General features: G+C 40.8%; 1 protein-coding gene across 4 annotated transcripts in view; it reads left to right on the top strand.

Annotated features, from left to right (window-relative positions):
* The window catches only part of LOC143332767 (roundabout homolog 2-like), a 76465-nt gene that overhangs the window by 37644 nt on the left and 23476 nt on the right, over positions 1 to 15345 (top strand). For 2 of the 4 annotated variants that reach the window (XM_076750547.1, XM_076750545.1), the window contains exons 3-10: positions 4616 to 4773; positions 5890 to 6010; positions 6165 to 6303; positions 8304 to 8440; positions 9906 to 9917; positions 10419 to 10543; positions 11595 to 11766; positions 15017 to 15222. In XM_076750547.1, coding sequence (XP_076606662.1) covers positions 4616 to 4773; positions 5890 to 6010; positions 6165 to 6303; positions 8304 to 8440; positions 9906 to 9917; positions 10419 to 10543; positions 11595 to 11766; positions 15017 to 15222 — 1070 coding nt within the window. The remainder of the gene's footprint in view (positions 1 to 4615; positions 4774 to 5889; positions 6011 to 6164; positions 6304 to 8303; positions 8441 to 9905; positions 9918 to 10418; positions 10544 to 11594; positions 11767 to 15016; positions 15223 to 15345) is intronic. The other 2 variants (XM_076750548.1, XM_076750546.1) reach the window with 1 other exon arrangement.

The following is a 15345-nucleotide window of genomic DNA, read 5'->3' as shown; positions in this document are numbered from 1 at the left end:
TTGCAAGTATTTTGTAATAAGTCAGATGATTGGATAAATGGAAATTTTGACTTGGTGATGGTGTCAAAATCAGTGAAAGTTGTTGAAATTCATCCTGAGGAGGATATGAATTTGTGTACTTCATGTCATGACAATCTATCCCGTAGTTGTCAAGGCATGTCACTGAAAATTAAAATATATCAACCTCATGGTGGCAACTGAGGAGTCAGGGGATCCCAAGTCAGAAGGATTCCCCTTCTAGAGACCACGAATAGCTGTAGAAATATCCAGTCTGACTCACATCCTTGAAGAGAGACACTTTAGTAAATGCATGTAAGCTTAATGGATGCACGAGACAGAGGAGATCATAAACGCATTGTCTGTTAAATGTACTGCAACGCTGTGAAACATCACCTCCTGTACTGTATAGGAATAAACAGGCTTTCAATCCAAGTATTTGGTACCAAATCGAGTTGATATTCCACTACTGAATTATTTGGGGAGCTTGTGAGCTGAGCAACACGCATCGAGATCTCAAGTGGGGTCTTCATGGATTTGATGTTGCTGTGAAATGGTGAAATTAAATTCAGTTATAGAGTGCTGCTGTGGCTGAAGAGAGTCTCAAGAAATCAGGAATGCGAGATGGAATATAAATTTGCAACAACCACACAACCCTCCTCCTCCCGTTAATCATATAATGAGTCCCTGTATAGCTATTTGTATTCAGATACTTCCACCTTGTCACATATTTTTACCACCCATTGTGCCATGAAATGAAGCCCATTTACAAATCATTCTCCTTCTGATTTGATAAATGAAGCTGGTGAACGAGTGAGTCCCCTGAATAGCTTGTTTGAATAATTGAGCAATACTCAATCAGACAACATTAGGCGGTGGTGGCAGCCCCGCCATCTGAAATAATTACCACCCAACAACAGACTACACATGGGTGCTGTCTCCACGGGGCCTCCACATTTGAAATCAATAGATTCGAACAACACTACCCCCACCCCACATCTCGCATGCCTTCATGAACACCACCTACAGAAACCTGCAGAGGCCCCCCAGTCAGAGCAGGAAACAGGGGGGACACTCAGAGCAGTCTTGGGGGTGTTGGATGGCTGTCATTGCAGCGGGGTAATGCACACTGTCAGGACTGAATAAATCACAACCAGAGTATTAGGGAAAAGACCCCACTCCCATACCCTTTCAAATTTGCGCTGCCCTATTACCTAGAGATTGTATATAATAAGTTATTCACCCCCCATTTATTTAGACATGATTTACTATGTACACCATCAATCATAAAACAAATGAAAACCTTCACCTATTTTTCTTTGGAATTTTGGGCTAATGTGCACTTTGGAAGCATTGCTGGAGCTGAGACTTTAAGTCAAATGTATGCAGAAGAGAAGTTAAGATTTTGGGCACTTTTAAATGGTATAATTGCAAATGTCTGAGACCTTGATCTCTCTAATTAGTACCTGTAGCAGGCAGCGTATTATTATTTGTCTCTCTTGTTAGCACAGTCAGAGTTTTCAGATTAGTGTCACAGATACTGTACACTCGCTTGTGTAATTGGGTTTTCACCTCATGTCTTGAATTATCCGGTTTTCTTGCGTGTGCCTGTGCTTCTCAGACTCTTGAGACCAGCTTTGCTGTTATAGAAGCATCTTTAATATGACAGCTCAGGAACGGGAAGGTAGTTGTGTGACTGGATGAGTGTTTTGTCTACGGAATGGGTCACTAAGCGTATAGTACCATGTGACAGCCAGCTTGGCATATGTCTGTGCCAAAGTAGTACTGCGACTGAGACTACTGCAGCACAAACTGGGTGTGATTGACAGCTGGGCTAAAGGGCCTTTGGCTCCTTCCTGATTTTCTTTCTCACTGGAGGTGTCCTCTGAGACTTGGAATTCATGCTACAGTATATCAGCAGAACAGCTTATTGCTGTAATGAGGATGGAGAGCAAACTGAACAATGAGTCAGTTTTTTTTTCATACTGTGCTGCTCCGACTTTTACAAACTATCATTTAGTTTTCGACCTGCTGTGCATTGATTTACATCAGATGTTTCTTGGAAACCCAGTCACAACATGGGCAACCACATTATTGATTGTCAGTGTTGTACATAACGTGTACATAAATGTCATAAGTTGTTGTTATATATATAGTAAGTTTCAATCATAAATAGGTTTGCCATTTTTTCCAACAATTAGTCATTCATTATACCTGAAATGACACTTACTTTTATTCACAAACAGGAGAGTGAGAACAAATCTAATTACCTTTTATTTTCAGTCATGATTGTTGTCACACGCAGCACTTTATTATTTAAGTTTGGCCAACAGTAAGCCTGTTCACAAGAACAACATGTCATAATGTGTTAATGCAAAACGGGCACAATTCATTACAGGATCTAAATCATAATATCTATTTTTAACCAGAATTCCAGTGATAGCTTACGGTACAGTCATTCCTGTCGCTACTTAAAGCAGCAGCTTTTGAACCGATATTTGGGATAGCAGCTGTGACAGAATGAGGAAGTTTTTAAGCTGTAACCTTTTAACTTGGCAGCAGCTAGCTCATACCTCTGTTCAAAATGCATGAGTATGGCTTTTACAGGCATTGCTTGACAATTCTTAATGTTCTCGCTCCTTTGAACACACAAAATCAAGTACAGACATCCCTGCCATGGATAAATTAAAATGCTTGTCCAACAGTGGAAGAATGCAGAAAAAACTACTCATAAATGGAATTCTAATGAAGTAAAGGTGTGTACGCTCGAGATAAAAAAAAAGCAATTTTGGCATATTTCACCATCCGTTTTTCAAGTAGCTGTCATAATTCCAGGCTCTTTTTTTAGCATTATACAGTTGTTGCCCCTCCTGCAGCTACAATATTGATTCCTCTCACCGCACATATGGCAGACTTTCAGTATATTTTTCAAAAGAAACACTATAACCCTCTAACAGGAACATCTCTGGGACATTTGCTGCTGGTAATGAGATGCTTTGAAACAACCCAGTCTCACATCAAAATGTGTAATAGCTACATAGGTCCACAGCCAAAGATTTATTAGTTTCACAATAACGGCTCTAAAATAGTGAGACTCTTATTTATTCTGTCTATCCTTTTCTATTGTCCTGCGTCATCATGTCACTGTCATAGCCCGTTTCACTGACAGAAATCTGACAGTATTTCCCAATTTTTTTGGCTGTGCACCAATGCAGTTATAACACTTTTTGATTTGAAACCATTTTACCCCTGGTCCTAAATGAGACCTTGCACCTGTTCCCCAGTCATTTCATGAAGGTTCATAAAGGAGCTTTCGATTCAGTCAATATCCATGGTCACTGGTGCTCTTTCTTCTTGTTTATACATGCAGTGGTGCAGCCTCTTTTCAAGTAACCAAGGTCTGACCCTGTGTCTGCTACAAAGTACAGGCCCATCTTCAAACTGCTGTTTTCATCCAAGGTTTCAGAAAAAATCCTCAGAAAGTCTCTGCCAAACTCGTGCGTTAGTCAAAATAATACCTCTGAAAATTGGAATCTAAGTATGGTGAATTTCATTTCATTCACCATTATTGACCTTTAAATTTGCAAGTTTCTAGTAAATATTTGGATTCTTGTAGAACCCACGTTCGATCCCAAACTGTACAGTAAACTATGGCCCACACACACACACACACACACACAGTATATATATATATAGTAAATGTATATATTAATAACCATAAATTACATTTTCAATGTTATCATAGCAAACCATTAGACTCTAACAACAACACCCACCCACACAGATTGTAGCCTTTCTCAGATATGTTTTATTACATTTATAATGTTCCATAGAAAATTTCTGTGGCTATTCGAGTGTCTCAGAGGATGAATTGTAATGATTTGATGACCCTCTGACTTCTCCTGTACAACAATCATCAGGCTTTACAACCAGTGCTGCACCACTAATACTTGTACACAAGAAACTAACATTAATGGACTGAATGCATTCATATTCCCCAGAGGATGATCTGAGGACTCCGTGCTCACCCACCCCAACATGTGCATTGCTGTTACCACTGTGTGGCTCTGGTGTTTTACTGTGGGTCATGGACTTAAGAACAGTATCAGTAGGTTGTTTATACCATCCAACACTTTCATTTTGTGGGATGTCAGGAAGTTTGTGTCGAGATAAGGCTGTAAAGATTGCGTCTTGTTCAAATTAAAAATGCATGATCTCTCCCCTATTGTTTGTGTTGCCTCTGAAGTTTTACTTTTCCTTTAATGTATCTTGCTCTTCTCCCAGGTGTCAATCCTATGTATAATGTACTCTTAATCCTACCTGGCTTTACACGCTCGTGCATTTGGCCAGTGAGATCAAAGAGGAGCCCATAACCCTTCGGGGGGGCAGCTGTATTATTAAAGACTGAGACATTGCTGAGAGTCTTGTGAGGCGGTCTTGATTTTTTCTTTGGACTCTTACATTTGAGAAAGGTTGGAGAGGTCAGTCAACTCAAGATAGCTCTGTCTCAAAGCTACTTTCTGGTTCACATGATGGAATCTGTTAAAACTTCAAACTGATCAATTGAATGAGCTACAGTCAGAGTAACAAGCCCTGCTCCCTTTGTTTTGCCTTGTAGTGTTACGCGATGACTTCAGACAGAACCCGCAGGATGTGGTGGTGGCGCTCGGGGAGACTGCCAGTCTCGAGTGTCAGCCTCCACGCGGGCATCCTGAACCCACCACCTTCTGGAGGAAAGATAAAGCTCGTCTCGACCTCAAAGATGACAGGATCACGGTGAGTTACTCCCCAGGGACAACACCCTTTTACATGACCCCCATACTCTGAATCACATACTCAATGATTCACCTATTCACATGAGGGGTGGGTGATATGACCTACAATTTACATTGTAGTATTTTTTTTTTTTTTTTTTTTGCTTTTTACAGTGATGGTATTATATCACTGTATTACAAAAATAAAAGGGATGCTCCTCTCAAAACATGATTCTACCTCTTTTCACTTTATTAGCAATGTAACGGCGCATATTCCTTAGAAAGAAAATAGGTCTTTAAAAAAATGTTTTTGTATGTGTTTCTTGGATCCAAATAGGAATAAAAATGAGGTACATGCTTACATTCACACAGAAGGAGTAACCAGCCCCATAATGTAGGTTAATTAGTAAATGTAATGTGATTCATTCTTACAGTGAGACAAATGGTAGGATTAGGCATCTCAACAGCATTTATTTGGCAGAAAACCCAAAGTATATTATATAAGTACAATAGTCAGTGTACCACGGGGCATGTCTATCAAGAACATTTGCATACAGCAGCAATAGACACACATACCAATGCAGCACACAGCAGAGTGTGCTTTCCTGTAACAACAAAACCAGCTGGACTTGTGTTGCAGTATGAAGAGTGGAGATAATGTTAGCTCTGGCTATGTGAGACGACACAAAAAGCAACATGAAATAAACAGAGCTGTAACATCCAAGTTACAACTCTGGTTATATATTTCCATCAAGTTAATCCACTGAATCTTCACTTCTTGAAGGCGGGAGTAGATGAAGACTTTGTGCTGGTTCTTGCAGCCAGCAGCAGAGTAATTGCTGTGTGTTGCTCGTAATGTTACCTTCGACATTTTCATGTTAGCAGAGTCGGCGTGATAGCAAGGAAAACAGTAGTTAGTGGCTGTAACTCCAATTCTATGAGTATGTGCGTAGCCCTCTACCTGCATGTTATTGCAGCCAAAGTAAAGCACGTTTTTTTTTTTTATATGTTTTTGCCATGTGTTGATGGTATTGTAAAATCTGTCATGTCAGAACATGACACTGATGGCTGAATACCTCTAATTCACATTTACCTGGAACTGTTGCAGTTTGCTTTGAACTATGCATTGTTTTGTCAGGTTCGTGGAGGAAAGCTGACCATCTCAAATACCAAGAAGACTGATGCAGGGATATATGTGTGTGTTGCAGCCAATATGGTGGGAGAGAGAGAAAGTGAAAAAGCTCAGCTGTCAGTGTTTGGTAAGAAGTCTGACATACACTCTGTGTGTGGCACAAAAAAGAATAAAGCATGAGTTTTTTTTTTACACATTTACTGCACACCAGCGCATACAGTATTTATCACTCTGTCAAAAGTATATTTAGCATCTGTGTTATTTGTCCTGCCCTCATCCAGAAAGACCAGTGTTTGTGCAACGACCTGTGAACCAGGTGGTCTTAGTTGATGAGAGTGTAGAGTTCAGGTGTCAGGTCCACGGTGACCCACAGCCTACACTGCGCTGGAAAAAAGAGGACGTGGATATTCCCCGCGGCAGGTGAGGGATGTGTGTGGTGCATTTGTCTGTGTCGGCATTATGTCTGTGTGTGTATGTTTATAAAGTAAAAGTCATAATGGATAAATGCAGAAGCACAGCTGGTGTTTGCAAGACTGTTGTACTGAACTGCATCAGATCATAAGGTGTTCCTTTGGTTTGGTTCACACTTGTGGACCTACAGCATAAGCACTTATTAATTGCGTTGCATTCCCATTAGAACCCTTATTTTTAAAGTCATTATCTGCCTGTCATGTGGGTCTTAATAGTTACTGCTCAGTGCTTGATACTTTTAATTACAGCATGTCTCATTATACAATCTGGCTGTTCATCAAAACCTTTTAATTTCTCAGCTAGGTTTAAGCAGTCCTTATGTTTGATTTTTCAGAAATCTGAAGCAGTGCATATCCATATAATTTTATAATCTCTTTGACTGGTGTATTCATGGCCCTGAACTGTTCTCCTACGTCTTGCTTTTGATTGATGGAAATTTGACAGCTAAAACTAATTATAGATCATGTTCTTGGATATGTTTTCAATTACTACAAGAATTGCTATCAAGTAAGTCAAGCTTCAATAAATCAAATGCAACAGTATTAACTAAATAGATAAAACTAAAGTACTGTAAATATGGAGCCTGTGATGCACAAAACTGAGTTAGTGAACTATGTTAAATTGATTATTCAGCTTTGAAAAGGACTACTAAAAACCTGTCATCCCCTAAAAACAGAGAAACGTTTTACATTTCTTGTGCTGCAAGTTTAACTAACACCTGTTACAAGCCATCAGCGCTATATGAAAACAGAATGGTACCCTCTCAGGTGTATAACAGAATGTATTGTCAGGTAGAGTCTAATGACTGCCTGTCTCTCCGTCTGGCTGCCTGTCTGCCTACCTGAGTTGTGCCCTCTACCTCAGCACCCCTTGACTCTAGAAACATGTCCTACTTTCAGACCTGCCTCGCCTCACTTCCCTCCTTCCACTTCTTTCATTCTTCTCCTAAACCCGTCAGCCTCCTGGGAAGTCTGTATCTGGGTCGAAGATGTGCTGTGAATGGAGTCCTCACCAGACTCTGGACAGACCCCGCAACCCCCATCGATATTCTGCCCACACCCTTTGGAACGTCTATTTCAAATGTGACTTTTTCTCACCCCTTGTGCCATTTCTCTGCCTGACTTGCCTCCCATCTCTGAATCAGTATGGCTGGCTAGACAATTTCACAGGATCTCTCACGCCAAAAGGGACCCCAGAGAGGGAGAGCCCCACTCCTTTCTCCTCTGCTCATTCTGTCTGTAGCCCCTTTGAGGCACTTATCCAAACTCTGGTAGCTGAGATGTTTCTCTCTTCTAAGCGCTGCCTTACAGTATGCTGCACTGGTGGACACACACTGATGCATGGAACATATCTATGAATTAGTCATATCTTACTGCTCGGCTCATTCATCAAATTCAGTTTGTCAGGCTGTGCCACTCCCTTATTTTCAGACTGTTTGTCTATCTCTCCCTCTGTCTCTGTCTCCCTTCCTTTTCTTCATCCCCCGCCCCCCCACACACACTCGCACACACACACACGCACACACACACACATAATATAGCATACTGCATAGCCTCCACCACAGTGGGTGGCTCGTCTTTATAAATATTGAAATAGTGGAACGGCTAGGGTTCCAGCTGAAAGCACCTTTCATTTTGCCATGCCTTCATCTCAGCATAATTGCTCCCCTTTTTCTGCCTCTGTAGCAGAGTGTGTGCAGCAGGGAGTCTTAATTGCCTTAGAAAGTCTGTCTTTATTCTATCAAAAATGACACAACCTTTAGAAAAGCTTCCATCTAAAGCATCACACAAGTGTACGGAACCTTGATTCAATTTCATTGTTTGTTGTTTGTGTTTATTTTATTAAAACGAACATTTTAATATGCATATAATTGTTATTGATCTTCCAGTTTTATGAAACCAGCCTGAATTGTCACTTGACTCAATATCACCGCTCCCATCTGTCGCCAGGTATGATATCAGATACGAGAAAGAGGACTTCCTGCTGAGGATAAAGAAAGCGTCAGTCAGTGACCAGGGAACCTTCACCTGCCTCGCAGAGAACCGTGTGGGTAAAGTGGAGGCCTCTGCCTACCTTACTATCAGAGGTGGGTGACTGCTTATGGACTCACTTGTGGCAAAGCTCATAACCCATCCTTGATATTTTCTGTATCTCCCGAAGCAGGCCACAGGACAATCACTCCTTTATTGCTGACTTTACGAGTGTTATTGCCCCCCTGCTGAAAGTCTGGGCCTGGCCTCAGCCTTTCTTTCATATAGCAGGCTGATGTAGTTGATTGTTTCAGATCTCCAGCCAGGCTCCAGATATGAGCAGTCTAACCAGCTCTAAGTGAACTGTTATGACTCCTCCTGGGGGGCTCATTCTCTATCCAGCCCACTCACTCCATATTTACACCATAACAATGAGAGTAGAGTGTTTCATAGTAAAGATTGATATTGTAAAAATAAAACAATATTGCCATTTGGCAAGTCAGATCCCTTCTGCTTCTGTTCTTTCCATTGTCATTGAAGAGTGCAAAGACGTTGTCCATGCAAATGAAGATAAGCAGCAATTCACTTGGAACCAACCAATAACACATACTTAGCAAGTGAATAAATATACTAGAAATCATCATACATATTGTACATCACAGATCTCATTACATTAACTCTTTATTCCTTTTTTTATTATATATTCCATATTATATTGGATTGGATTCTTATTCTTGTTCATGTTACTCATCCATGAATTGTCTTATATCATGAAAAGATATCCTGACCCAATCTTAAGACTGGTGTCGAAGCACAAACAATATATTTTCTGGCGATATATCCTGGATTGGTGTGTGTGGTTTAGTAAAATATCATAAGCTAGTAAGTTAACACAGATCACTAATACAAAACCTGCACTTTGGCAGTAAACTTTGGACAATTTTTCGAAAAGACGGAAATTTTTCCAAGGAAATAATCAATACGGAAAAAGACCTTAACTGAGTATGTGACTTTATACTTTTGTGTTATTATATTTTCACTAGCTCTTTGTGATATGTTTTGAAATATTTTCACTCGTAAAAGTTCGTACTGGGCTGATATTGAGAGAAGACAAGTAATACATGACAGTCAGCCAGATATCAATGACTCCAATTGTTTAATAATTATAATTTGCCATTCAATCTGTTTGATTGAATCTGCTCTAAACCTGCCTTTGTCAAAAGTTTGCTTCATTGGCGTGAGACACCTGACACACAAACAGATCTGTTAACCGTGTGAATGTGTTATTCATCTGACATGAATAAAGCGTTACAGATAAATTGTTCAGCTAGTGGTTTTTGGCACTTCTTACCCTTCCCCCTAATGTTGCCAAGGTGCTATTTCCTTGAGGCCCATGCCATCACCTGCTTTTGGTGACTGAGCTCCACCTTCCTCCCCCCCAAACTTCATAGATGGAAACCCAACTCCACCTCATTCATTTCTGATTTTCATTCTTTTTTTTTTCTGTCCCTCTGTTCTACTCCTCTGCTTTCCTTCTCTCTGTGTTGTGTGTTAATCTCACCCACATTGTTGTGTCACCAGCTCGCCCCGTTGGTAAGTAGGAGCTGATCCCATTGTGCATGCCTTGCTCTCTTTCTGTTTTTGATCACACATGTATGCATGGACTGTTGTGGCATTCCACAAACACATTCATTGAACTACTATTGGACATGCATATCTACATTGTTACGATCAACCCCTGACTTCCCCTGGCAGTGGATTTACCACCTGACTACTTTCAAAATGGAGGTCAAGATACAGTATGGTTGATATGCCCTATTTCAAAAACTTGAACTGATGAGGATGTTAAGGCACCCTGCTAATTAGCTATCATTCATTCTGATGTTGTGGCAGCTGGATGAATGGCTTGTGTGATTGGCGTAGTCAAGTAATAGTTCTAAGACAAATAGCAAAGACCTAATGCATGAGCCTTTTAGTTTGCAGCTGGACCTTCTGTCCGAATATTCTTCTTTTTAGCCTCCTCTAATACAAACTTTAGAATTCTGTCCAAATGTGTTGCGATTGTGTTTTGGTTTATTTTACCTTTAATCTCAGAGGCACCCCAGTTTGTGGTGCGACCCCGAGACCAGATTGTGGCACAAGGACGAACAGCTACCTTTCCCTGCGAGACCAGGGGCAAACCTCAGCCCACTGTCTTCTGGCAACGAGAAGGTAGCCAGGTGAGGATACCAATTTTAAGAAAATGTACTTGTTTATATCATGTAGGTATCTGTGCAGAATTGGGAAATAATGACGTCTTTTTCAGGCCCAGCTTGCCATACAGACAGAAATTCTTCAACAGCATTCAGTGTAAAGTATCTAAAATCTAAAAAATGCCCGTGGATCTGCCTAAAAGGCTCATACCAGGGGACAGCAAAGTGTGGTTCTGTTCCACACACAGATAATGAAGTGGTCTTTTATCATCAATCTACACCCGTCTGACCGGCCAATTCACTGAGCAAGAAACAATGTCATGTGCTGCATTAGAGTCATTAGACATAATGAAAGCAGGCTAATGTCCTTTCCTGCCCATCAGCTTGGCTGCTTGGGGTGCAGAAACAGACAACGCTGATGCCTCAATTTCAGGACCATGACTGCAGGTTATCACAGCAGGATTATCACTCTGGGGGTAAACTGCTTTTCAAGTAGTAGGATAGAGACATTGACCCACTTTTCTGGCTGAATTGTATATAATTGTTGGAACATGGAATTATATTGAATGCATGCTGCATCTTGAACATAACTCATTCATTTAAAGTCAGTTGGCTAAAGTATTAAGATAGATAAAATTAATTAAGTATCTCCCTGACAGGTAACATTTAATGTGGCAAAGTAATTATTTAGAAATGTTTAAGTCACTATTAGTGTCAGGAAGATAGACATGAGTATCATCTACATAAAATGATAATATGTATAGGAGCAATAATAGTCCCAATAATCTACTTAAAGCAGTGGAGAAGTTTGTGTGGGACACAATATCTCGTTTATGAGGGTTCGTGAAGACCGTGTCTGCTCCTAACAACTCAATATTCAGGTCACTGTTGATAAGAACAGATGGAGAAGAAGGCCAGGATTTTCTCACTTTCAGATGGAAAATATTTTGTCAGTAAGAAAAAAAGGAGGTTTAACTTCTTTTAAAGGGATTTCAGTTGATAGATTTTATACTTTTAGCTTGCTACAAGCATGCCATCCCATTATATTTATATTACTTCTCACTTTCACTCCCTGCAGGATCTCCTGTTTCCCAACCAGCCAACACAAGGAGACAGTCGTGTTTCTGTGTCTGTGAATGGAGAGTTGACCATTTCATCTGTGCAACGCTCTGATGCGGGGTATTATATCTGCCAGGCCCTCACTGTAGCAGGCAGCATCATGGCCAAGGCCCAGCTTGAGGTAGCAGACGGTAAGGCTGGACACACACAAAGATGGAAAATGATTAGTAGTACAGTATGCTGTGTAAAAATATAAGAACTGCTTTTTGTAGTTATTTAGTTATGCGATTTAACAGTTCCAACATGCACTAACAATTATGTTTAAACATTTTCTACTTCCATTCTATTGCTACACCCTGTTAAGTACATTATGCATCAGGGAGTCACATCCACAGTATTAGTGAATACTCAAACGCTATTGCATGATTGCATGGCTCAATACACAGGTAATTTCACTGGAATGAAGCCATTACCTTTCCCCCCGTGGTATCATCTGGAGGGATTTCTACAAATAGTTGGTAGAGGACAGAAACACTACTGCTTTTCTGATGTAATAATATGTAAAAATAGATGTGAAGAAGAAGTAAACTGAAGTGTAAACTGTATACTCATCACATAACTTGATTTGAAGAGTAGTTGGTGCAGAATGCCTACTTTTAAGTGATATTATCTGCAGGTCTGAACAGCCAACTTGTTTTTCATGTTTTTTGTAACATCGTTCAGATTTTAGGCTGTGGAAACATCAAACATATTTCACTCAGCCTCCTGAAATCACATTGTTTTTACAATGTTGTTCAAACTTGGGGATTGTGCGAATAATATGCATTAACATTTGAGAGCCTTCTCAAAAGCATTTTGCATTTGATGTTTTTTTTAATGTGATGCTGGTATTGCTTGCTTTGCTTTGAAATCATACAGAAATGCACACAGAAGCTTGTAGTATTGTCTAGACCTTATAAAACATTGAATACCCGTATATGAAAGGCTATTTTTCTGCCCACACTTACATTGGCGAAGATGCATCCGTATGTTCTAAAAGCCAGTCACCCACAATCATGCTTTTCATTATCACCTCACTGTAGTAAAATTGGATGGTCTGAAAAGACTGAAACTGTGTAAAATAAAACTCTCCTTGATGGAGAGACACTTTACACTTTTTTGACAAAGCTTTAATGTCAGCATTAAGTGCTGAGCCGCTGCCAGCTGGGAGCTGTTTATGCCCCTCTCTCCATTTGTTTCTTGGCTTTTTCTCCCACACATTATTAAATTAACATCTGTTGAAGTGTTTTTTGGAGAGGAAATGACTCCTGCTCTGTCACTCAGAGGAGATGGATCAATATCCAAATGTTTGGTGTAGAGCATGGGGGATGGGAGAAATGCCCTTGATTGATGGCTGTAAACAGAGAGTTGCTGTGATACCAAGTGGGCTTTTGGAAGCTTGCACAGTGCTGTTTCTAGCATTCCTCAAGATGATGGTTCATCCACTGAATGAAAACTTTCTGAAGTTTCAGACATGGACTAGTGCTCCGCCCTGGGCGTTGCTTTGGATGTGTGACAGGTTTATTAATTATCCAATTAGACTTGGGAGAATAGTACGTGCTGCAACTTAAAGATGAAGATAGTGATTATTGTGTAGACTTAGCAAGTGCAAGGCAGTTCTCCTGACCACTGTAAGACCAGGAGTCTCACTGTAATCCATACAAATGACTATGTACACTAGATTGCAAGCTGAGGACATTTAATATAGCCTTTTTTTGCTGAAATGCACTTGGAACCTACTGAGCATACAGATACATTTGAGATTTTGCAGTGGTGCAAGTGGTTTTGCCAGATTTCTATGAATGTGAAAATGGGTCACCACTGGAATCCATTGCAACTGCTGGGGATTCAAGCTGACCACAGTCGCTGCCGTCCACATAGGAGCGAGATACACTTTTTCCAAAGCCATATTTCAAGCCTACAGGGGGTGAGTGCTTGATACGAGATAGATTTTGAGTGTAGAGAGATTACTACAGACACTGAGGATGCCTGGAGGCTTAAGTGGCTGCCAGCCTACACACCAGGACCTGACTCCACAAGACTTACCTTTCAATGCTAGTCTTGAACAGTGGTGTAGTGGTATTTGTAGAAATTGATGCTTGGATCATCAGTTCAGTGTTTTAACAATCAACATCCCCTCAGTAGTGGGGATACAACTAGTAATTAGATCTCCAACATCCCTTTATCTGCAAACTGGCTGTAAAGTAATTTGTTTTATTTTGAAGCGACAGTAGCCTCTAGTAGTGATAAGTGATAAACACTGTCGAAAAGCAACATTTTGTTATTACCTTTGTCACTAAAACTGGAGTGTATGATTGGATTTCTTACAGTGCTGCAGCTAAATTAGAAACAGCAGTAGAATGTTGTTGTTGGCTCTCTAATCACTTGGGGCAATGATAGATTGCTGTACAGAGGATGTTATGTTTTCCTGAAAATGCAATGCTACACTGTCTATTGTTAGCTGATATGAAGACTAATCTTGTGCTTAAGTTCTCCATGAAAGACTGATAGATGAGGAATTTATTTCATGTTCATAACACTGTTTGCCACATGAATTCAGCCTCCCTGATGACTGGCATATCACATGTGATTCTTGCTTACTGCACCTAGTTGTATCTGATTTCTTGGCTAGTCTGCTTGAGTTGCTGTGTTCCTCATTGTACAGAAAGAGGTGTGATGAAAGATAAGGCAGAGGGAAACTGCTGTAAACACTTGTGCAAATGGAGACAGATCTGATAACAGTGGAGAGCAGCAGTGAAGAAATTGGGAGCGGGGAAGTAACATGCCTCGAGAGCTTCAACACTCCAGAAATCACTGCTGCAGAGTCCAGAGGCTGTTTGGGATGATATAACATGTTTTAAAAAGCTTTAAAAGAGATGAATTGTTCGTCTACTTGGCATGTTAATTCATAGTTTAGTTTTGTGTGTGTTTGTGTGTGTGGTGGATGCCAAGAGGGGGAGGGAGGAGGTGCAGCCATGAGTCAGAGTAGGAAGAGAGAGGGGACAGGCACGAATGTGTTGAGAGGTGTTATAAAGAAGGTATGGTAATTAGCACCACGGGTGAAGCATCGTTAATCCTCACCTAGTAATTAAAGCTCAGAGGTGTGATGCAGTGCCATGAGCACACTGCCCTACTGCTGAAAAGGCCCACAAAACAGTCACTTCCCCTCACAACAAATCCAACAGATTGAACCCTGACATCTTGTGTCCGCAACCACTAATGCAATTACCGCAATCACAAATTAACACCTTCTGATAAGGTTATGCTTTTTTTCACATATCAGGCAAAATCTAACCGGTTAGAACAGAGAGCCGTTGTTTCATGTCAAGATCATAACATGAAAATTACAGTGCTAGAAGTGCATTCAGATAATAACACCTGTTCCTCAATTATTGTCCTCAGCTCTGAAGGACCGCCCACCACCCATCATACGGCAGGGCCCATCCAACCAAACGCAGGCACTGGGTGGTGTGTCCCTACTTAGGTGTCAGGCGTCTGGGGACCCAGAGCCTACAGTCACTTGGAGAAAGAATGGGGTCAGTCTACTTGGAAAGGACCCGCGGTTTTCCCTGCTGGAGCACGGCAGCCTTCAGATCCAGAATACAAAGGTGGGTTATAGTGGATTACAGGGAGATTGCATATACAAAGAGTTAGCATGCAGCATTGTTCCTGTTATGTGGCACACTGCCCTACTATAACCCTGATTCCAAAAAAGTTGTGTCCTGTATTCA

This window comes from Chaetodon auriga, chromosome 15 (genome assembly GCF_051107435.1).
Source record: "Chaetodon auriga isolate fChaAug3 chromosome 15, fChaAug3.hap1, whole genome shotgun sequence".
In the NCBI taxonomy this organism is placed as follows: Eukaryota; Metazoa; Chordata; class Actinopteri; order Chaetodontiformes; family Chaetodontidae; genus Chaetodon; species Chaetodon auriga.
Note: the sequence above shows the minus strand (reverse complement) of the source record. Positions and strands in the feature narration are given on the sequence as shown.